At 45.3% G+C, this 25,044-nt stretch overlaps 1 protein-coding gene across 1 annotated transcript in view; it reads right to left on the bottom strand.

The window, feature by feature from the left end:
• The window catches only part of GINS1 (GINS complex subunit 1), a 48,731-nt gene that overhangs the window by 22,214 nt on the left and 1,473 nt on the right, over window positions 1–25,044 (bottom strand). The window contains exons 2-6 of the mRNA XM_077282861.1: window positions 18,627–18,691; window positions 17,738–17,836; window positions 2,076–2,166; window positions 1,497–1,613; window positions 933–1,007 (exon numbers count right to left, since the gene is read on the bottom strand). Coding sequence (XP_077138976.1) covers window positions 933–1,007; window positions 1,497–1,613; window positions 2,076–2,166; window positions 17,738–17,836; window positions 18,627–18,691 — 447 coding nt within the window. The remainder of the gene's footprint in view (window positions 1–932; window positions 1,008–1,496; window positions 1,614–2,075; window positions 2,167–17,737; window positions 17,837–18,626; window positions 18,692–25,044) is intronic.

Below are 25,044 nucleotides of genomic sequence, written 5' to 3'. Positions count from 1 at the left end.
TGCTGTCATTCACTGACAGCAGAATTTAATGTACATGCTTTTCCACAGGCAACCGGCCCCCCACTATGTGATCACTCTGTTGATGGGTTGCTACTGTAGCCAGTATCTGCTGAAGACCCCTGTGCCTGTTATTATGAAGCGCCCATGAAGACTTATTTTCACCACATACTGCAATATTATGGTATTGCAGAAAATTCCAGAAGTTTTAAAAATATAGCAGTAAAGAAACAAAAACATAATAAACATACATGGTATCACTGTGTCTGTAAATGTCCAATCTCTAAAAAATCTATAGTTAATCTGTTTGATTGGTAAACACCATAAAAAAAGCTTATATGCACTGCTAAAAAAATGCAATTAATAATCAAAATATCAGATCTACCACAAAATGGTATCAATAAAAATGTCAGCTCAGGACGCAAAACACAAGTCCAAGCTCTATTGATGCAAAAATTACAGCACTGCCATCTTGAAGAAAAAAATATCTTTTCTGAGTAATTTTTACCGAACAAGGATAGATGTAAAAATAAAACAAAAAAAAACTATTAAAGTTATGGCTTTTGGGAGAAGAGAATGCAGGAACAAAAGCGGAATAAAAGAAAAAAAAAAAGTTGCCATGTTGGGAAAAGGTTAAAGCCTGTTCGCAGACCCGGCCTGTAGATGTGGATATAGTCTGACAGGCTGTTCTACGGGTTTTTTAACAACATTCTAGAGTGAAGCCCTCCAGGCCAAACAGACACTGTTATACCAAGTACCAAATACAGGGCCTGATGGGCCGTGTGTGACTCGGATGATGGATCTGGGGCGTACACCCATCCTTCAGGCTCTGCACTACGATAATGGAGCATATAATAACGGCATTTGTAGTTGTCTATGGATACACACCACTGATTAACAGAAAAGGTTACTTCATTCACAGCAAGAGGACTTACTTGGCTGTTTTTCTTCAGAAGGATAGTAGTGCCATCATCAATCTCAAATTCACCATAATCTCTTAAACAGCGCACCTGCAACATGAAGAAGCAACAGCCCTTACCTTGCTTGTAATAAAGAGCTCATATAGGATTATTCATGTTAGGAGATGCGGATGTGGAGCTCTGCAAAATATCCAGAGAGTATATTGAGAGGATTGCGGTTTTATTTTCAACGCGCAAGTTCAAGTATCTATAACTTCATCAGGAAAAAACACAAAGTGACTTTGTGGTTTCTCCTGATGAAGAAGCTGTAGATTCCTTGAAACGCGTTGAAAATAAACCTATGGATATTTCTTATTTCATACTAACCAGCCACGCAGCACATTTGCATCTCCTACAACTCATTTCTAGCTTGGACCCCCAAACTGCAGAGCAGCAGCAGCTAGATTTACATCTTGAGCCCCATAATAGCTGTTGTGCTTTCTCACCAGGTGAGCGTTGTGACGCTGTTGTCTGAACAACGCTCTATTGTCCCTCCTGCTTTCTCTCATATAGGATTAACACCACACATTTGCCCCTTACCTCAATGTACAGGCTTTTGGGGGGCTTCATGTCTTGTGTAATGTCTAGTCCTTCTTCACCTCCCAGAGATCTCATGTATGTGGCCAAAGACTTCTTGTATTGATTAAACCAGTCCGTCTATAATCAGAATAAGAAAAATAGCGGCGTTCACACCTTTAATATGGCTGCATGTGAGCAAATATGTCCTGACCACCAGAAATGTGTGCGGGAAAGCTTTCCTATAGGGCTGAGACATACTGTATATAGTCAGGGAAGGTCTGTGATTGGATTCATGGTTGACACTCAATGTACAGATCCCACTTACAACTGATTCACAACATAAGCAAAGAAAATCCGGAAATGTAATTATTGGTAAAACGTCAAAACACGCAAGAGGAAAGAACCCCCGCATCGAAAAACAACTGACGGCCACAAGCCTGACTACTATCCTGACACCCACTGGAGATAAGTGGTGCCTGGCAGCAGCCTATTGCCCCTCTCCTTACTGAAGTTAACACGCTGAACGAGCCTCTATGCTTATGGCAGAATTAGCCAACGGACACACGCTGACTGCAGCTAGTAAATAACCATGAAGCGCACCTCCTCTGCAGACATATGGAACCGCAAAGCATTGGGCAGCACGCTGCCATACTCCCATCGAAGAGCACGGATCCGCAGCATACGGTCATATCTGGGAAGAGACACAATTAGTGAATACTAGGTTACCTGTGGAAAGCTTTTCTCTATACAGCTCATACCTCACGTTCCTATAACAAACGTAGGTTTCCTAAACCCAAGAGCAATGATATCTACTCCTGAAAGGAGAGCAGATCCAGCTTTGGGCAGAAATCCACTGTCACTTTAATATGGGAAAAGAAAAGTGGATTTGCAGCTCCTGTGGTAACAAATGGCATCATTGTGACACTAATTTGGTTATCCGCTCTAAAGGCCCCATCTCACATAGCGATATCGCTAGCGAGATCGCTGCGGAGTCACAAGTTTTGTGACGCAACAGCGACCTCAGTAGCGATCTCGCTATGTGTGACACGTACCAGCGATCAGGCCCCTGCTGTGAGATCGCTGGTCGTGTCGGAATGGCCTGGACCTTTTTTTGGTCGTTGAGGTCCCGCTGACATCGCTGAATCGGTGTGTGTGACACGGATCCAGCGATGTCTTCACTGGTAACCAGGGTAAACATCGGGTTACTAAGCGCAGGGCCGCGCTTAGTAACCCGATGTTTACCCTGGTTACCAGCGTAAATGTAAAAAAAAAAAAACATTACATACTCACCATCTGTTGCCCGTCAGGTCCCTTGGCGTCTGCTTCCTGCTCTGACTGCCGCCGTAAAGTGAGAGCACAGCAGTGACGTCACCGCTGCGCTCTGCTCTCACTGTACGGCGGCACTCAGTGAGAGCGGGAAGCAGATGCCAAGGGACCTGACGGGCAACAGATGGTGAGTATGTACTGTTTGTTTTTTTTGGTAACCAGGGTAAACATCGGGTTACTAAGCGCGGCCCTGCGCTTAGTAACCCGATGTGTACCCTGGTTACCCGGGTGCTGCAGGGGGACTTCGGCATCGTTGAAGACAGTTTCAACGATGCCGAAGTCGTTCCCCTGATCGTTGGTCGCTGGAGAGAGCTGTCTGTGTGACAGCCCCCCAGCGACCACACAACGACGCTGCAGCGATCAGCATCGTTGTCTGTATCGCTGCAGCGTCGCTGTGTGAGACGGGGCCTTTAGAAACAAGACACAGAATAGGCCATACAAAATGGGGATCACCAGAACACACGGATTAAGCAAAAACAACACAACTTTATTACAATAACACACAGGACATGAACATTTAAAACCAATTAAAACATTTACATACACAAAGCCTATAATAAGGCAAGCACCTGTGCTAGATAAATGGGGGAAATCGTTTAGAATATTCTGGGCTTCTATATGGACAGCATATTAATGGTGTGCAAAAAATAGCAATAACAGAATATAACAGTGAAGACTTAGTATGTATAACCACAAGTAGGTGTATAGGCACTGAAATAGATAATGGTGTAAACCGAATGAGTCTAACGGACTCTGTCAGCCAAAGGCCTAACAGTCACCAATGAAACAACTGGGTCTCTGTTAGACCAAAAGAGTGTATGTAAAACCATCGAAACCTTCAAAAAGAACCTGAAGACCTACCTCTTCCAACAAGCCTACAACCTGCAGTAACCACCGATCGACCAAACCACTGCCGACCAGCTCTATCCTCACCTACTGTATTCTCACCCATCCCTTGTAGATCGTGAGCCCTCGCGGGCAGAGTTCTCTCTTCTCCTGTACCAGTAGTGACTTGTATTGTTCAAGATTATTGTACTTGTTTTTATTATGTATACCCCCCCTCACATGTAAAGCGCCATGGAATGAATGGCGCTATAATAATAAATAATAATGTAAATGTTTTAATTGGTTTTAAATGTTCATGTCCTGTGTGTTATTGTAATAAAATTGTGTTGTTTTTGCTTAATCCGTGTGTTCTGGTGATCCCCATTTTGTATGGCCTATTCTGTGTCTTGTTTCTTAGAGCCAATTTTTAGGTCAAGGATAGGATCCCATGGTACTATTTCCTGTGGTGCCCCCACAAAACTATTAGTTTAGTAATTTGGTTATCCGAAGATCTCCTAAATAACTGACCCGATAAAGCAATGTCACCAAACCTCCCGAGAGCAGCGGCGCTCTACATTCCATTGTAATGCACAGTATTATTAGATATTATATGTCGGATTTGCTGATTTTGTATTTTCATGTGGTGGCAACTAGTCTCTGGGAGCAGATCCCACAGCAAGGTTATCCATGACAAGTTATATTACACATTATTTTCTAAAATGCCCCAATATAGGAAGCAAAGGCTGGAAGGTAAAACACATCATGGTTAGGTTTCTTCACCTCCATTTTCACAGAAATATCAGTCCATGGATGACATCTTACACACGAGAATGAACCAGAAATTATTGTTTAAAGTCTCCCTGTGAGAACCAACAGATTCAAAACCTTGGAGTGATGAGATTTCTGATGAAAACACATTTTCAAGTACACACAGGACAGGCAATAACTTGTTGATTAGAGGGGGTCCGGCCACTAGGACACGTGCACCGGCCATCAGGACAGGGACCCTTTATCCCTGGGAGAGCGGATGCTTGACCTGCCCTCCATTTACTCGCTATAGCGCTGCACTTAGTTTTCCCACCACTCCGAAAGAGAATAAATGGAACGGCCGTCGGGAGCAGACCTGACTCTCCATTTTGTAACAGGAATAAGAGTTCCTACACCGGCAGGAAAATTCCCACTCCTGCTGATCAGTTATGGAAACAGGAACACATGGGCTACTTGCACAGTGAACAAGTCTGTAGGAACATGTTCACACACCCCCAAGAAACTTAAAGACACAAAAGAGCATAGTAAGACCAAAAACACTCAGTTTAAAAAAAAAAAGAAAAAAAAATCACAGTAATCCGCACTTGCAGATTACTGTGATTTTTTTGAAACTGTCTTTGGTCTTACTATGCTCTGTTGTGTCTTCCTGCTGATCAGTGCAGGACCCGGTGGTGGGACGCCCGCTGATTAGAAAGTTAACCCTTTAATTAACCAAATAGATAAAAAATACGTAAGCTACTTACGGGTAGCGGTGTTTTTCAGGAGCCCATGACAGCACCACGAGAGAGGGGATCCGCCCTTCAGGGACAGGAAACCTTCAGACATAAAAGGGCGGCACCTCTCTCCTCCGTCAGTTGGTTTACAGAGCATGAGAGAATCTCCTAGGTTAGTAGCATATCAACATTAAAACATGGTACAATTCACCCAGTGAATAAAACTTAGGACCCAATGTAAAGAAGGTGCTGACCCAAACAAGAAAAGAGGGTAGGGAATATAAGGGTGCTGTCATGGGCTCCTGAAAAACACCGCTACCCGTAAGTAGCTTACGTATTTATTCAGTCGCCATGACAGCACCACGAGAGACTTTCAGAGAAGTAAAAGAGACTAGGGAGGGATAACTGCTTCAAGCACCCTTCTCCCAAATGTGAGATCTGAGGAGCTACCCAAATCTAGTCTATAGTGCCTAAGAAAAGTAGACGGAGAAGACCATGTGGCCGCCTTACAAATGTCTTCAATCGATACTTCCGATCTTTCTGCCCAGGAAGTAGCCATGGCTCGAGTGGAGTGAGCTTTTATACCCTCCGGGATCTGTGCACCACCTGCTGAATAAGCCAGAGAAATCGCCTCCCTGATCCATCTAGCTAATGTGTTTTTGGACACCCTAAGTCCTTTCCTAACCCCCTGGAAGGATACAAATAGGGAATTATCCTTCTTCCACGCATCGGTAACCGAAATATATTTAAGAAGACATCTTCTCACATCTAGCAAATGGAATTTTCGTTCTTTATCATTAGTGGGGTTAGAACAAAACGAAGGCAAAACAACTTCCTGTAGCCTATGGAACTTTGAGGCTACTTTCGGAAGGTAAAGAGGATCAGGTTTTAAGATAACTCTGTCTTCTCTAACCTGCATGTAAGGAAGCTGTCTAGATAGAGCCTGCAGGTCACTAACCCTTCTTGCGGACGTGAGTGCGACTAATAGGGCAGTTTTGAAGGATAGGATTTTAATTGGCACTGTGTCAATAGGTTCAAATGGTGTTTCCATTAGAGCGGAAAGCACAAGATTTAAGTCCCACGGAACCAATTTTTGTTTAATTAGAGGTCTGGACCTAGATGCGGCCTTGAAAAATCTGGATATCCAGTAATTATTGGCTAATTTATTATTATACAGAGCCCCCAGAGCTGATACTTGGACTCTGAGAGTGCTTGTGGCCAATCCCATCTGTAACCCTTTTTGCAGAAATTCCAAAATTTTCTTGACACAGATTTTTTGGTCAATACGTGACCCTGACACCTCTAAAAATTTTTTCCAAATTCTAACGTAGATATTTGTTGTGGATGGTTTTCTACTTTTTAGTAGTGTGTTTACAAGGTCCTGAGAAAACCCCTTTGCTCTTAGTAGTGACCTTTCAAATTCCACGCCGCTAGGTGTAAATTGGCGACTCGTGGATGGAGAATTGGGCCCTGGGAGAGGAGATCCGATGTTTCTGGGAGAATCCACGGCTGAGAGATAGACATTTTCCTCAGCCAAGGAAACCATGATCTTCGAGGCCAGAACGGGGCTATCATGATTACCCGGGCCTTGTCTTCCCGTATCTTCCTCAGAACTAATGGTATTAAATTTAGAGGGGGAAAGACATAAGCGAGATCGAAGTGCCATGGAATTAGGAGAGCATCCACTGCGTAAGGGTTTTCTCTGGGATTTAAGGAGCAGAAACGGTGTAGTTTCCTGTTTTCCTTGTTCGCGAAAAGGTCTATGTCTGGGCACCCCCATAAGCGAACAATCTGATTGAAGATAGTCTGGTTCAAGCTCCAGTCTCCCTGACCGAGTTTGTTGCGGCTTAAGTAGTCGGCCATGACATTGAGTTTCCCCTTTATGTGGAGAGCCGTGAGAGACAGAAGGTGTTTTTCGGCCATCTGAAAAATATGATCCGTAACATTCATTAATGAATTTGATCGAGTACCCCCTTGGTGATTAATATAGGCTACAGTCACTTGGTTATCTGAGAGCACTCTGACATGTCTACCCCGAAGATGTATGAGGAAACTACTTAAGGCACGTTCCACTGCTAACAACTCTTTTAGGTTGGATGTCAAGTTCTGTTCTGATTGGGACCACAGTCCTTGAGTGCAGCTATTTCCCATGTGCGCTCCCCATCCCCTGGGGCTAGCATCAGTAGTTATTATTCGCGACACGTCGTTTGTCCAGGGAACCCCTCTACGTAAATTTGTTGTGAGTGTCCACCAATATAAAGATTGTATAGATTCAGTAGATAGTGAAAATATACTGTCCAGGTGTCCTGACAAGCAACGGGTGTTATGTAATATGTCCCACTGCAGCGGCCTAGTGTGATATTGGGCCCAGAGAACCGCCGGGATACACGATGTAAGGGACCCTAAAAGAGACATTGCTCTTCTTAGCGAGATTGATGGGTTGTTAATTATTTTAATCACCAATTGAGAGATCTTATCTACTTTTGTATCTGGAAGGCGGCATTCCTGTATGCTAGAATCTATGACCAGACCCAAAAACTCCTGTACCCTAGAGGGTTGTAACCGGGATTTTTTAAGATTAATTATCCACCCCAATTCCTGTAATACTGATGTTACTTTCCCCAATTGGTCAGTACAGTGAGATTCCGAATGACCAACGATCAGCAGGTCATCCAGATAGGGTATTATTAAGATGTCCTGCTCATGAAGGTGTGCCATGACCTCCACCATTACTTTAGTGAATACCCGGGGTGCGACCGCGACTCCAAAGGGAAGTGCACGGTACTGGAAGTGTTCTATAGAGCCATTAATTGAAACTGCCACTCTGAGAAATTGTTGGTGGTCTGTGTGTATTGGGATATGGTAATAGGCGTCTTTTAAGTCCAAGACAACCATGAAGCAGTTGTAAAATAAGAGCTTTATTGCCGTTTTTATCGACTCCATTTTGAAGGAGGGAATCAGTAGAAATTTATTCAGACCTTTCAAATTAATGATTGTACGGAAAGATCCATCAGGTTTTTTGACCAGAAAGAGAGGGGAATAGAACCCCTTACCTTTCTGTACCGTGGGTACTCTAACCAGCACACCCTTTTGCTGTAGATCTCGGACCTCCGATTCTAGAGCCAGCTGTTCTGTGGAGGAAGAACGGATGGGCGTTATACAAAATTTGTTATAGGGAAAAGTCTGAAATTCAAGTCTTAGACCAGCCGAGATGACACTGAGGATCCATGGGCTGTTAGAAATTTTCAACCAGGCAGGGAAGAAGGCTGAAAGTCTTCCCCCCACCTGGTCCAGCAGTCATTGAGGCTTTTTATAGTCCCGAGAGGTGTCAAAGATATAGCCTCTACCTCTTTTTCTGTTACTGTCCCGCCTGGATCTTTCTCTAAATGATCTTCTACGGTTGTACCATCCTTTGTTGTATTCCCGTTTATATGGGGGTTTTCCCAGGAAGGGGAACCGTTTTTTATTATCACCAGCTTTCTCTAATAATTCGTCCAGTACAGGCCCAAACAAATGTGTCCCTTCACAGGGAATGCCGCATAATTTTGACCTTGCCTGTAGGTCTCCCGGCCAACATTTAATCCATAAAGCCCTGCAGGCTGCATTTGATAGAGCCGAGGACCTTGCGGCTAACTTTACCGAATCTGCCGAAGCGTCTGAGAGAAAAGCTGCCGCCTGCTGAATTATAGGAAGGGAAGACAGGATTTCACTCCTAGGGACTTTGTTCTTAAGTTGGTCTTCTAGCCGGTCAAGCCACACCATTAGTGACCGAGCCGTACAAGTGGCTGCAATTGCTGGTCTTAGAGATCCTGCCGCTGTTTCCCAGGTCCCTTTAAGAAAAACGTCAGCCTTTCTATCTAACGGGTCTTTTAAGTTGCCCAAATCTTCGAATGGTAGCGACGATTTTTTACACGCTTTGGCCACTGCGGCGTCTAATTTCGGGGCTTTATCCCAAGAGGACGATGACTCTTCCTCAAAGGGATACCTTCTCTTGAATGCCGGTGGGAGTGAACCTTTCCTTTCAGGCTTCTTCCACTCCTTTGTAATTAGAGTTTTTATTTTTTCAATCACCGGGAAAGATCTACGGGACTTTTTGTCCAACCCTTTAAACATTATGTCCTGCATAGACCACTCTGACTGAGGCTCCTCAATCCCCATAGTGTTATTTACCGCTTTAACTAGCCGATTCACTTTATCAAGTGGCAAACAGGAATATCCTGATTCAACGTCTATAGATGAAGAGGAAGACGGAGAGGAATCCGAGGTTAACTCAGCCGAGTCTGACTCAATATCTGAAACTGGAGAAGCAAGTTTCTTCCCTTTAGATTTTGTTTTTTGGGAAAGAGACCTAATAGAACCCCTGACCTCTTGTCTAACCATATCCCTCAAGGAAGACGTAAGGTCAGAAGCTTCTTCCCCTATAAGGCGCTGTATGCAAGGCCTGCACAGCTTTTTCTCATAGGCATCCGGGAGTAGATCCCCACACTCGCCACATTCCTTGTGTTTGGACTTGGCGGTACATTTTCTCCCCTAATAGGATAAAGGGGGACATAACAGGGACAAAGGATCACTAGGTGAACTTTCACGTAGATCACTTACCCAGATGCGTAGTGAATGGTACCGTAGATAATGGGGTGTCCTTCCTGGCCAAGGTAGTCTTATGACCTGAGGACTTGCTTGACTTTTGAACATTTTTGACTCCACCAGCGCGACTACTGCCACTAGATCGACGCTGGGAGATGGCACGGGTCTCTTCAAGAGGCTGAGGCTGCTGCCGCACCTGCGGTGCTTCCTGCTCCGGTGACTCCATTATAATAAAGGGTCAGAGACATGCAGCGGCCGCCATATTGCCTTTAAATACTGCCCCCAAGCGGTACCACCCCCAGATGGGGGGTCAGCAGGATAATCCAGGTGTCCTGCCCGGTATACATCTAATTGGCCCCCACTACTAGAGCCGCGCCTCCAGCCCAGGCCTCGGCACATCACCGCTCCCGCCCCATAATACCGATAGGCCCGCACGGCGATCGCGCGTGCGCAGCCGCGCCAATGGGCCACGCCGCTGCGTCACCAGGAAGCGCCGACGAGGACGTCGCCCGGGAACGCCCCTTCCGGTTACAGGCGCTCCCATTGAAAGGCAGGAAAAAACAGAACCGCCCCATCCGGCGCGGCCACCGCGCATGCCCAGCCGCGCTAATGGACCGCGCCGGCCGCGTCATTAGGAAGCGCCCCAGGGACACCGCCGGGACGCCCCAGCACACGCGGCGAGCCCAGAGACATATGGCCGGAGCGGAGGCAGGATGTGACCGGACCCGAGGCGCAGACACAGCTCCAGAGCAGGCAGCGTATACTTACCTTGTACCTGTGGCAAAAAAAGGGTCACCCAGAAGCAAGCCATGTCTGAAGGCTGCTTCTCTCTGCTGACACCTGACACAAGCAGTCCCCCTGCCGTGTGGTGCTTCCGGCGCCCTGGCTAGTCCGAGGTAGGGGCCCTCCCGCTACCTGCATCGGACTACCAGGACTGGGAAATCTTCCTTAATCTTCAACCTTCTTCATGAGGTCTTGTCTGAAGAGGTTACCCTGTCAGGGACAGGAAACCAACTGACGGAGGAGAGAGGTGCCGCCCTTTTATGTCTGAAGGTTTCCTGTCCCTGAAGGGCGGATCCCCTCTCTCGTGGTGCTGTCATGGCGACTGAATAAAACAGATGTCAGAAAGCTCCTACCACATCCCATACAGATTTTGCTGCAGGAAAATCCCCTACATGTGGACCCTACTAACACTACACTCCTGACCAAGTCTGTGATTTTTCTTAGAAACAACAGTAAAAGGTTTTCAGAACTATTAACCCTTAGTGATGGGAGCTCTCATCAGATTGAACAGGCTCAAGAGCTGAGCACACCAGTTAATAATATGTTCATGGTACAGGGCGGACGTCTTGTGATCGCCGATAGCGGCTATTGGGCATGTACCGGCAGCTCCATCGAGGAAGACATTTTTTTCTTTCTTCTCTAGTAAGACGGCACCGCCAGGGCATGCGCAGTAGCAGCTATTGGATCACCTCTATATACACGAATAGCTGCTACCGTGCAGGCACGGCGGGAGCCTTTTTCAAATTGTTTTTTTTTTCTAAATATCAGGATAACCTCAACCATAATTATATGCACATTATATATTCGACTATGCTGCAGCGCCGATGCCATTGCCGGCGCCTGACTGCAGAAGGTTTTTTTTCTCGGTCCCCCATGACAGCACTACGGAGAGAGGGGATCCGCCCTTCAGGGACAGGAAACCTACAGATACATAAGGGCGGTACCTCTCCCTCGCATCAGTTGGTTTCCTGTCCCTGACGGGGAACCTCTCTTCGGCAGTACCTGCAAAGAAGACGTCGTATCCAAGGACCGGGACCGGGCAGCCGAGTTCCGGCAGCGAGGAGGCTCCTGCCGCGGCGTGTCCGGCACCCGAAGCCGCCACCGCTGGGACCGAGGGGTTCTCCAGGGTGTGCGGGGGAGAGGCCGCCGCCGGACTCCGATGGACAAAGGGGCGCTGGTCACCCGGAGCTTCGGTGCAGGCTGCTGCACGCTCTGGGTGAAGAAAGATGGCCGCCGCTCCGGAAATGCGGCATCAACTTCCGGGTCGTCCCCGCGCGCATGCGCGGTAATATCTCCTCTCCCGGGGATGTGCGCAGGACCGGAAATGAGGAAGAACGCCGGGGGAGCGCCGGATTCAAAAAGGGAGATGGTGCACACTTAGTTGTCGCACTATCTCCCTTTCATTATGGAGGACAGCGATTCCCAGCAGCTGCCAGCCAGGCAGCAGCAGCATAAGAAAAATGACCCAAAGAGTTCCAGAAGAAGTGGATCAAGCAGTCGATCCACACAGCGCAGCAGATCTGCTGCAAGGACTAACTCCCCTCCTCAGGAGACTCCACTACCAGATCCCGGCCCTCTTCCAGAACCGGTACCTGCCTTCACGTCTGAATGGTGAGTGATCTTCGTGAAAGTATACACTCCTATAATAGGGCTCCCTCTTCTCCCTTACTAGGGTAAGAAGAGTCTGGAGAAAAAGAAAAATAGAGTCTGCCCCACATGTAACAAAGCTTTGCCGGTAACTTGGGGAAAAAAGCTTTGTAAATCCTGTATCCAGCATCTATTGTGTGAAGAAACCCCTGACTTTGCCTCTGAACTTAAAAATATAATTAGATCAGAAGTTCAGAATGCCCTGTTATCCTCCAAAAAAGGGAAGGAAAAGGCGAAGGAGACGGTATATGCTCACTCTGTCCGATCCTCATCTGAGGACGCGGACTCTGATGATTCCAAATCCTCCCTATCTTCCTCTGATGAAGATTCGGGCCGTCACTGTTTCCCATTAGAGGAAGTGGACGCTTTAGTTAAAGTCGTCAGGGCCACCATGGGGGTTGAGGATCCCAGGCCTGATAAAACGGCTCAAGACATCATGTTTGGAGGTCTGACACAAAAAAAGCGGAGAGCTTTTCCGTTAAACTCCAATGTCCAGACTCTAATCAAAAAAGAATGGGAGAAACCAGACAGGAAAAATTCTTCAGTACCCTCGCTGAAAAGAAAATATCCCTTCGATGATGAAGCGTCCACTTCTTGGGACAAGGCACCCAAATTGGACGTGGCAGTAGCCAAAGCTTCAAAAAAATTCGCGCTCCCATTTGAGGATATGGGTACCCTCAAAGACCCCTTAGACAAAAAAGCAGATACCTTTCTCAAAGGGGCTTGGGAATCGGCTGGGGGTAGCCTGAGACCTGCAGTCGCGGCAACCTGCACCTCCAGGTCTTTAATGGTATGGGTTGACCAGTTGGAAAGCCAGATCAAGGACGGATCACCCAGGAATAAATTATTAGACTCAATCCCTGCAATTAGAGCTGCAGCAGCTTTCCTAGCAGACTCCTCAGCGGACTCAGTGCGTCTAACATCCAAGGCCGCTGCCCTCTCCAACGCGGCCAGAAGGACCCTTTGGCTTAAAAGCTGGCCAGGGGATCTCCAAACAAAGTTGAAGCTGTGTTCTATACCATGCGAGGGAAACTTCTTATTTGGGGAAACCCTGGATGACATCCTCCAGAAAGCGGGTGACAAAAAGAAGGGGTTTCCAAATCTGGGACCAGCTCCATTTAAACAGTCCTTTCGGAGTAGAAAATTTTTTCGTCGAAGACCACCTAGAGACCAAAATAAGTGGGAAGAAGGTAGAAGGCGAGATAGAGGCTACCTCTTTGGCAACACCTCCCGTGATAAAAAACCCGCCAAATGACATTTTCCCTGCGGTGGGGGGAAGGCTCACCACATTTCTTCCTGCTTGGAAGAAAATTTCCAACAACACCTGGATTCTAAGACTCATACAATCTGGTCTAAAAATAGATTTCCTTTCCCTCCCTCCTCGAAATTATGTTGTGACAAAAATAAGGTCTTCGACGATAGAGCAAGCGGCACTAGAAAAAGAGATTATCTCCCTTCTGCAAAAAGCTGTAATTCGGGAGATTTCTCCTCAGGAAATGGGGGACGGGTTTTTCTCCCCTCTCTTTCTGGTACCGAAACCCGACGGGTCCTTTCGGACAATTATAAATTTAAGAAACTTAAACAACTACGTAAGAAATCACAAATTCAAAATGGAGACAATAAAATCCACAATAAAGATTCTCTTTCCAAATTGCTACATGGTTGTGATAGATCTAACCGACGCATATTATCATGTGCCCATCCACGAGCTTTCTCAAAAGTTTCTCAGGATGGCGGTGTCCATAAAAGGGAAAATAAGAAACTTCCAGTACAGGGCCCTTCCGTTTGGGATTTCTATAGCTCCGCGGATATTCACAAAAATAGTAGCGGAGATGATGGCCCACATAAGGGAACAAAACATTATCATAGTCCCCTACCTGGACGATTTTCTTATTGCCAGCGACTCGGCTCAAAGTTGCAGAGAACAGAGAGACCGAGTAATGACTATTCTAACGAACTTGGGTTGGCTCATAAATATAAAAAAGTCGAAGTTGGAACCCTCTCAGGTACAGGAGTTCCTAGGGCTGACGTTAGATTCCCGGGTTCAAGAGTGCCGGCTCCCGGGCCCCAAAAAGGACAAAATACTAGCCATGATAGCACAAACGCTACAAAACCCCTCCATGACTCTAAGGAGGGCAATGTCCCTATTGGGGTCCCTTTCCTCATGCCTGCCGGCGATACCCTTCGCACAATTCCACACAAGAGAGCTTCAGTGGCACATACTAGAATGGCAGGTAATATTAAAAAACAATCTGGAAAGCAGGGTCACTCTAAATTCCTCTGTTATTCATTCCCTTCTCTGGTGGGGAAAGAGCCAGAATATTTCAAAAGGGATTCCCTGGGTACCCGAAATATCCCGGGTAATAACAACCGATGCAAGTCCCAGGGGGTGGGGAGCCCACATGGGAAACAGAGTGACTCAGGGCAACTGGTCAATTCAGGAACTATCAGCATCCTCGAATCAAAAAGAACTCTGGGCAGTGTATCAGGCTCTCCTATCATTTCTTCCCTACATTCGAGGACATCATGTCCGAATTTTCTCGGACAATATAGTGACAGTAGCCTACATCAATCACCAGGGGGGAACAAGGTCTCAGTTACTGATGAATTCCTCCGCCAAAATTCTCCGCCTGGCGGAAACGAATCTACTCTCCCTTTCCGCACTACATATTCAAGGGTCAAAAAACGAGAAAGCAGACTACCTGAGTCGAACTCAGTTGAGACAAGGCGAATGGTCCCTAAATCAGTCCGTTTACAACCAGATCACGAGAATGTGGGGAACCCCAACAATAGATCTGTTCGCCAATCACAAAAACAAAAAAGTAAACAAATTTTGTTCTCTAAACCCAGAAGGGAATCCCCAGGCTCTGGATGCTTTTCTCATTCCTTGGACACACAAACTAACTTACGCCTTTCCACCAACCATCCTAATTCCGGCGGTCATCCGCAAGGTCAGAGAGGACAAAACAAAGATGATCCTTATTGCCCCATTCTGGCCAAAAAGGACATGGTTTTCCTGGCTAAGGATGCTATCAGTCTCAGACCCATGGGTTCTTCCGAATTTGCCAGACCTGTTACAGCAAGGACCGATCCTCCACCCACAGGAGACGAACTTGCATTTGACAGCCTGGCTTTTGAGCGGGAACTATTAATAAAAAGAGGTTTTTCAGACAACTTGGTTACAACATTATTAAAATGTAGAAAACCTATTACTACCAAAATTTATGGCAAAACATGGAAAAAATTCTTGTCTGTATCTAAAGTCAAAATCCAGGAGGGACCTTCAATTAATAAGATACTTGAGTTCCTACAAAAAGGGCTGGAACAAGGATTAGCGGTTAGTACCCTTAAGGTGCAGATAGCAGCCCTGGGTGCTCTCTATAACCAGAATATAGCAGCCAACCCGTGGATAATAAGATTCGTTAAAGCGGTAACAAGATCAAAACCTGTAGTTACCCAAAAGATGCCCTCATGGGACCTAAACTTAGTCCTTTCAGCATTATCTGGTCCACCATTCGAACCCATAGATGTGATTCCCATAAAAATACTATCACTAAAAACCATTCTTCTAGTAGCCTTAACATCGGCACGCAGGATAAGCGACATTCAAGCCCTGTCCTCTAACCCCCCTTTCACAAAAATCATGGATGATAGAGTCACTCTAAAACCTGACCCGGCCTATTTGCCAAAAGTGGCAACAAAATTCCATAGGTCACAGGAAATATCCCTGCCGTCCTTCTGCCCGAACCCTAGAAATGAGAAAGAGCAGAACTTCCATAATCTAGACGTCAGAAGATGTCTAGTCCAATACCTAGATTCCACTAGGGAGTATAGGAAGGAAGGCTCTCTCTTTGTCTGTTTTCAGGGTCCCAGAAAAGGATTCCGGGCATCCAAGGGTACCTTGGCAAGGTGGATAAAAGAGGCAATAGCGTTGGCATATTCATCCACGGGGAATGCGATCCCGGACGGTATAAGAGCGCATTCCACAAGAGCAGTAGCTACCTCATGGGCTGAGAGGTCAGAGGTATCAATAGAACAGATCTGTAAGGCGGCCACCTGGTCATCACCGTCGACCTTTTTTAGGCACTATAGATTAAATCTAGCCTCTGTGTCTGACCTGACCTTCGGTCGAAGGGTTCTTGAGGCGGTGGTCCCTCCCTAAGCTTAATCTCTGCAATTCTCTCCGTAGTGCTGTCATGGGGGACCGAGAAAGTCATAGTTACTCACCGATAACGGTGTTTCTCGGAGCCCATGACAGCACTCGCTTATTTCCCTCCCATCACGAGTGCGGTGAGCACCTTTAATTACATATGATTTATATAGTTCATATATTACAATTTAGGCACGGGGTTCCTTTTCTGTTAAGAAATGTTATAATGTGGTGTTTTCTCTGTTGTAAACTAACCTGGAGGTCCTCCGATGCTCTGTAAACCAACTGATGCGAGGGAGAGGTACCGCCCTTATGTATCTGTAGGTTTCCTGTCCCTGAAGGGCGGATCCCCTCTCTCCGTAGTGCTGTCATGGGCTCCGAGAAACACCGTTATCGGTGAGTAACTATGACTTTTTCCCTTTTAAAGGGAACCTGTCACCAGGTTTGGCCGATATAAGATGCGGCCACCGCCTTTCAGGGCTGATATACAGCATTCTATAATGCTGTATATCTGCCCCCGATCTGACCTGTAAGAGAAGAAAAATAACTTATTATACTCACCTGGGGGGTGGTCCGGTCTGATGGGTATCGCTCCTCTTGGTCCGGCGCCTCCCATCCTCTTACGATCCCCGTCCTCCTTCTTGCTTCATCTGGATGGCGCATCCCTGCATCATCCACACAGGCTCCTCAGCTTCGCGCTCCGGCGTACTTATTTGCCCTCTTGAGGACAGAGCAAGGTACTGCAGTGCGCAGGCGCTGGAAAAGCTCAAAGAGCCCTAGCACCTGCGCACTGCAGTACTTTGTTCTGCCCTCAACAGGAAACTAACTACGCCTGCGGAGGAGTGTGGTGCTGAGGAGACCGTGTGGATGAAGCAGCGACGCCTCCTCCACAAGTAGCAAGCAGGAGGACGGCATCGCATGAAGATGGGAGGTGCCGGACCAAGACCAGCAACACCCATCAGACCCGAAAGCCCTGTAGGAGAGTAGAATAAGTTATTTTTCTTCTCTTCCAGGTCGGATTGGGGGCAGGTATACAGTATTATAGGATGCTGTATATAAGCCCTGAAAGGGGGTGGCCGTAACTCATCTGGAGAATCATAATGTCAAATAATTTTTACCGCACACTGAATACTGTTAAAGCAAATCCTAAAATACAACGGCAGAACTGCATTTTTCTTCCTCTTTATCAGTTCCTTGTACTTGAATTTTTGTTTTTATTCAGTTTTCGGTATATCGTATAATAAAATCAATGGTGTTACTCAAAACTAGAACTCGTCCTCCACAAACAACAAGTCCTTTTTGTAAGTCAATAGAACAAAACAAATTAATGGTACTTGAAATAAAAAGAAAAAAAATAAAAAATGTCCAGTCCCTAAAGTGTTAAAAAAAATAAAAAATGGAACTAAATATTTTGCAGTTTCCAATTCCAATAATCCAAAAAATTAAGCAGCCTGTGTACAACTTACAGATATGCCACAATGCACCGTCGATTTCGTAGAAGACAACAGTGGCGGAATTTAATAGTTGGTATCAATTCACTCCGGTTTTCCGTTTTTGCTTCATTGCTGTAGTGGAAGGAAGAAAAAAATAAATCTGTTACAACCTGCATTGCTATCACTACCTCCAGGAACACTAGTCACCAATGATGGGGATTAGTTGATCTGAGTTTCATCAATCATAAGATGCTTCAGGGTATTAAAGTAAATGTGATCTGGTATTTTGGGGGTTAAAAATCAAGCTTTGGTTTGTAAACACTTTGGGTGGTAATTCCCAGGAAAACCTAAAATTGGATTTATGCCCATAAGATTGCCGCAAATTCATGGTACAAACCGTTACTCCAAGAAAGGTGGACACCAAACTCATATTCATAACCAAACCGAGCAGGTACTCGCCTTCCCCAGGTCCAGAACTGGCAATCACACACACACACACACACACACACACACACACACACACACACAGCCTCATTCTCAGTGTGTTGGCTGCTACGCTGACGACAACAGCTCACATTACCGCTGCAGCCAATCATTGAACTCAGCATACATCTATCTCCTGGTCCTCCCGCTAGCCGACACCTCTGCTGCACTTTTCCCTGATGCCAGAGCTGAACAGTTACTGCTTCCCGGACATCACCAGATCACAGCTCGACCTCTGGAGTGGAAAGTGGCTTTCCTCACTGCTTTTGTTCCTCTGGGGAAAGTGCACATTTGGTGCTCGGCCAATTGTCCCTCCACTTCTAGGAAGTTTAATTTCATTTTTTTTGTTAGTTTTTAAATAAATTTTGGCCATTGGTGAGGTGCAGATATCATCATGTTGTGGTCGGTACAGTAACTGTAATATCTTCAGGTTACTCACACGTCTCCTTGGTTCTGCTCGTATAAAGCTTTCATCTCCTCCAGGACCTGTCTGATTCCATCCTCCTAAAAAAAACAAAACAAAAAAAAAAAGAAGATAGGAGGAGCCGGACCGGACAGCGAGGCCCATCGGACCCGGACCGCCTCTGGGTGAGTATAATCTAACCTCTTTCTCATCTTTCAGGATACATCGGGGGCTTATCTACAGCATTACAGAATGCTGTAGATAAGCCCCTGATGCCGGTGGCCTTAGCTCATCTTCGATTCTGGGGGCGACAGGTTCCCTTTAACCCCTTCATGACCCAGCCTTTTTTTTACCTTAATGACCTGGCCATTTTTTGCAATTCTGACCAGTGTCCCTTTATGAGGTAATAACTCAGGAATGCTTCAACGGATCCTAGCGGTTCTGAGACTGTTTTTTCGTGACATATTGGGCTCCATGTTAGTGGTAAATTTAGGTCGATAATTTTTCCGTTTATTTGTGAAAAAAATGGAAATTTGTCGAAAATTTCGCAATTTTCACATTTTGAATTTTTATTCTGTTAAACCAGAGAGTTATGTGACACAAAACAGTTAATAAATAACATTACCCACATGTCTACTTTACATCAGCACAATTTTGGAAACAAATTTTTTCTTGCTAGGAAGTTAAGGGTTAAAACTTGACCAGCGAATTCTCATTTTTACAAAACCATTTTTTTTTTTGTTTGTTTGTTTAGGGACCACCTCACATTTGAAGTCAGTTTGAGGGGTCTATATGGCTGAAAATATCCAAAAGTGGCACCATTCTAAAAACTGCACCCCTCAAGGTGCTCAAAACCACATTCAAGAAGTTTATTAACCCTTCGGGTGCTTCACAGCAGCAGAAGCAACATGGAAGGAAAAAGTGAACATTTAACTTTTTAGTCACAAAAATGATCTTTTAGCAACAATTTTGTTATTTTCCCAAGGGTAAAAGGAGAAACTGGACCCCGAAAGTTATTGTACAATTTGTCCTGAGTACGCCGATACCCCATATGTGGGGGGGGACCACTGTTTAGGCACACGACAGGGCTTGGAAGGGAAGGAGCGCCATTTGACTTTTTGCATGAAAAATTGGCTCCAATCTTTAGCGGACACCATGTCACGTTTGGAGAGCCCCTGTGTGCCTAAAGATTGGCGCTCCCCCAAAAGTGACCCCATTTTGGAAACTAGACCCCCCAAGGAACTTATTGAGATGCATAGTGAGCACTTTGATCCATAAAAATGGAAAAGTACTTTTTTTTCCCCCACAAAAAAATTTATTTTAGCCTCAATTTTTTCATTTTCACATGAGCAACAGGATAAAACAGATCTTAAAATGTGTTGGGCAATTTCTCCTGAGTACACTTATACCTCATATGTGGGGGTAAACCACTGTTTGGGCACACGGCAAGGCTCGGAAGGGAAGGAGTGCCATTTGACTTTTGAATGAAAAATTAGCTCCAATCGTTAGCGGACACCATGTCGCGTTTGGAGACCCCCTGTGTGCCTAAACAATGGAGATCCCTCACAAGTGACCCCATTTTGGAAACTAGACCCCTCCAAGGAACTAATCTAGATGTGCGGTGGGCCCTCATACAGCTCTGTTTACCAAAAAATAAAAAAGTTACAGCCTTCGGAATATGGCGACGAATCAACTTTTTTTTTAACCCCTTCACCCCCAAGGGTGGTTTGCACGTTATGGACCGGGCCAATTTTTACAATTCTGACCACTGTCCCTTTATGAGGTTATAACTCTGGAACGCTTCAACGGATCCTGGTGATTCTGACATTGTTTTATCGTGACATATTGTACTTCATGATAGTGGTAAAATTTATTTGATATTACCTGCGTTTATTTGTGAAAAAAATGGAAATTTGGTGAAAATTTCGCAATTTTCCAAATTTGAATTTTTATGCAATTTAATCACAGTGATATGTCACACAAAATACTTAATAAGTAACATTTCCCACATGTCTACTTTACATCAGCATCATTTTGGAACCAACATTTTTTTTTGTTAGGGAGTTATAAGGGTTAAAAGTTGACCAGCAATTTCTCATTTTTACAACACCATTTTTTTTTTTTAGGGACCACATCTCATTTGAAGTCATTTTGAGGGGTCTATATGAAAATACCCAAGTGTGACACCATTCTAAAAACTGCACCCCTCAAGGTGCTCAAAACCACATTCAAAAAGTTTATTAACCCTTCAGGTGTTTCACAGGAATTTTTGGAATGTTTAAATAAAAATGAACATTTAACTTTTTTTCACACAAAATTTAATTCAGCTCCAATTTGTTTTATTTTACCAAGGGTAACAGGAGAAAATGGACCCCAAAAGATGTTATACAATTTGTCCTGAGTACGCAGATACCCCATATGTGGGGGTAAACCACTGTTTGGGCGCATGTCAGAGCTCGGAAGCGAAGGAGCGCCATTTGACTTTTCACTGAAAAATTGACAGGAATTGAGATGGGACGCCATGTTGCGTTTGGAGAGCCACTGATGTGCCTAAACATTGAAACCCCCCACAAGTGACACCATTTTGGAAAGTAGACCCCCTAAGGAACTTATCTAGAGGTGTGGTGAGCACTTTGACCCACCAAGTGCTTCACAGAAGTTTATAATGCAGAGCCGTAAAAATAAAACAAAAATTTTTTCCCACAAAAATTATATTTTAGCCCCCAGTTTTGTATTTTCCCGAGGGTAACAGGAGAAATTGGACCCCAAAAGTTGTTGTCCAATTTGTCCTGAGTACGCTGATACCCCATATGTGGGGGGAACCACCGTTTGGGCGCATGGGAGGGCTCGGAAGGGAAGGAGCGCCATTTGGAATGCAGTCTTAGATGGAATGGTCTGCAGGCGTCACATTGCGTTTGCGTTTGGAGAGCCACTGATGTGCCTAAACATTGAAACCCCCAACACAAGTGACACCATTTTGGAAAGTAGACCCCCTAAGGAACTCATCTAGATGTGTTGTGAGAGATTTGAACCCCTGTTTCACTACAGTTTATAACGCAGAGCCGTGCAAATAAAAAATATATTTTTTTCCACAAAAATTATTTTTTAGCCCCCAGTTTTGTATTTTTCCAAGGGTAACAGGAGAAATTAGACCCTATATATTGTTGTCCAGTTTGTCCTGAGTACGCTGATACCTGACATCTGGGGGGGAAACCACCGTTTGAGCGCATGCCAGAGCTCGGAAGGGAAGGAGCATCATTTGCAATGCAGACTTAGATGGATTGGTCTGCAGGCGTCACATTGCGTTTGCAGAGCCCCTAATGTACCTAAACAGTAGAAACCCCCCACAAGTGACCCAATATTGGAAACTAGACCCCCCAAGGAACTTATCTAGTTGTGTTGTGAGAACTTTGAACCCCCAAGTGTTTCACTACAGTTTATAACGCAGAGCCGTGAAAATAAAAAAAATAAAAAATTTCCCCCCAAAATTATTTTTTAGCCCCCAGTTTTGTATTTTCCCAATGGTAACAGGAGAAATTGGACCCCAAAAGTTGTTGTCCAATTTGTCTTGAGTACGCTGATACCCCATATGTGGGGGGGAACCACCGTTTGGGCGCATGGGAGGGCTCGGAAGGGAAGGAGCGCCATTTGGAATGCAGACTTAGATGGAATGGTCTGCAGGCGTGACATTGCGTTTGCAGAGCCCCTAATGTACCTAAACAGTAGAAACCCCCCACAAATGACACCATTTTGGAAAGTAGACCCCCTAAGGAACTCATCTAGATGTGTTGTAAGAGCTTTGAACCCCCTAGTGTTTCACTACAGTTTATAACGCAGAGCCATGCAAATAAAAAATATTTTTTTTTTCCACAAAAATTATTTTTTAGCCCCAGTTTTGTATGTTCCCAAGGGTAACAGGAGAAATTGGACCCCAAAAGTTGTTCTCCAATGTGTTCCGAGTACGCCGATTCCCCATATGTTGGGGTAAACCCCTGTTTGGGCGCACGGGAGAGCTTGGAAGGGAAGGAGCACTGTTTTACTTTTTCAACGCAGAATTGGCTGGTATTGAAATGGGACGCCATGTCACGTTTGGAGAGCCCCTGATGTGCCTAAACAGTGGAAACCCCCCAATTAGAACTGAAACCCTAATCCACACACACCCCTAACCCTAATCCCAACGGTAACCCTAACCACACCTCTAACCCAGACACACCCCTAACCCTAATCCCAACCCTATTCCCGACCGTAAATGTAATCCAAACCCTAACTTTAGCCCCAACCCTAACCTTAGCCCCAACCCTAAATGTAGCCCTAACCCTAGCCCTAGCCCTAACTCTAGCCGTAGCCCTAACCCTAATGGGAAAATGGAAATAAATAAATTTTTACAATTTTTTTAATTTTTCCATAACTAAGGCTACGTTCACATTAGCGTTCTGCGCCGCAGCGTCGCCGCATGCGTCATACGCCCCTATATTTAACATGGGGGCACTTGCGTTTTGCGACACATGCGTCACTGCGGCGCACGCGTCATGGCGCAGAGGACGCAGCAAGTTGCATTTTTTGTGCGTACAAAATCAAGCAAAAAAAGGACGCATGCGTCGCAAAACGCAGCGTTGTGCATGCGGTGTTCCTGCGTTGTGCATTGCGTCGCCGACGCTGCGGCGCACAATGCAAATGTGAACGTAGCCTAAGCGGGTGATGAAGGGGGGTTTGATTTACTTTTATAGCGGGTTATTTAGCGGATTTTTATGATTGGCAGCCGTCACACACTGAAAGACGCTTTTTATTGCAAAAAATATTTTTTGCGTTACCACATTTTGAGAGCTATAATTTTTCCATATTTGAGTCCACAGAGTCATGTGAGGTCTTGTTTTTTGCGGGACGAGTTGACGTTTTTATTGGTAACATGTTCGGGCACGGGAGATTTTTTGATCGCTTTTTATTCCGATTTTTGTGAGGCAGAATGACCAAAAACCAGCTATTCATTAATTTCTTTTGGGGGAGGCGTTTATACCGTTCCGCGTTTGGTAAAATTGATAAAGCAGTTTTATTCTTCGGGTCAGTACGATTACAGCGATACCTCATTTACATCATTTTTTTATGTTTTGGCGCTTTTGTACGATAAAAGCTATTTTATAGAAAAAAAAATTATTTTGGCATTGCTTTATTCTGAGGACTATAACTTTTATTTTTTCGCTGATGATGGTGTATGGCGCCTCGTTTTTTGCGGGACAAGATGACGTTTTCAGCGGTACCATGGTTATTTATATCCGTCTTTTTGATCGCGTGTTATTCCACTTTTTGATTGGCAGTATGAGAATAAAGCGTTGTTTTTTGCCTCGTTTTTTTTTTTTTTTTTTTTTACGGTGTTCACTGAAGGGGTTAACTAGTTATGTAGTTTTATAGGTGGGGTCGTTACGGACGCGGCGATACTAAATATGTGTACTTTTATTGTTTGATTTTTTTTTATTTAGATAAAGAAATGTATTTATGGGAATAATTTTTTTTTTATTATTTATTTAGGAATTTTTTATTTATTTATTTATTTTTTTTTTACACATGTGGACATTTTTTTTTTACTTTTTTTACTTTGTCCCAGGGGGGGACATCACAGATCGGTGATTTGACCTGACAGTGTGCACAGCACTCTGTCATATCACCAATCTCACTGACAGGGCTGCAGGCTTACCAGCGTCTGCACTGAGCAGACACTCGGTAAGCCACCTCCTTCCCTGCAGGACCCGGATGCCGCGGCCATCTTGGATCCGGGACCTGCAGCGAGGAAGGAGGTAGGAGACCCTCGGAGCAACGCGATCACATCGCGTTGCTCCGGGGGTCTCAGGGAAGCACGCAGGGAGCCCCCTCCCTGCGCGATGCTTCCCTATATCGCCGGTACACCGCGATCATGTTTGATCGTGGTGTGCCGGGGGTTAATGTGCCGGGGGCGGTCCGTGACCGCTCCTGGCACATAGTGCTGGATGTCAGCTGCGATAGTCAGCTGCGATAGTCAGCTGACACCCGGCCGCGCTCCCCCCGTGAGCGCGGCCGATCGTGCTGGACGTACTATTCCGTCCTTGGGAAGTAGGGCCCACCCCACATGGACGGAATAGTACGTCCAATGACAGAAAGGGGTTAAATTAAAATAAGCATTTTTACTGTGTAACAACAGCAAAACAAACAAAAAAGCTATAAATCTGGTATCGCTGTAATTGAACTGACCCGAAGATTAAATCCCCCTTATCACTTATACCACACTTCGCAAATATAAAAATTACTCTTGTACTTATGTCTATTTGTTAGTTCTGCTGTCCAAGGATCATAGGTAAGGGTCGGCCCACATTTATCCTGTGCTCTCCGCTGAGCGCTTACACCAGGGTTTCTGTGTAAATTCCCCAAAACCACAATTCAGACAAAACCCCATGTGGAACCACTCAGTTATAAAGCAGGTGGAGTC

The sequence above is a fragment of the Ranitomeya variabilis genome, chromosome 2 (assembly GCF_051348905.1).
Source record: "Ranitomeya variabilis isolate aRanVar5 chromosome 2, aRanVar5.hap1, whole genome shotgun sequence".
In the NCBI taxonomy this organism is placed as follows: domain Eukaryota; kingdom Metazoa; phylum Chordata; class Amphibia; order Anura; family Dendrobatidae; genus Ranitomeya; species Ranitomeya variabilis.
Note: the sequence above shows the minus strand (reverse complement) of the source record. Positions and strands in the feature narration are given on the sequence as shown.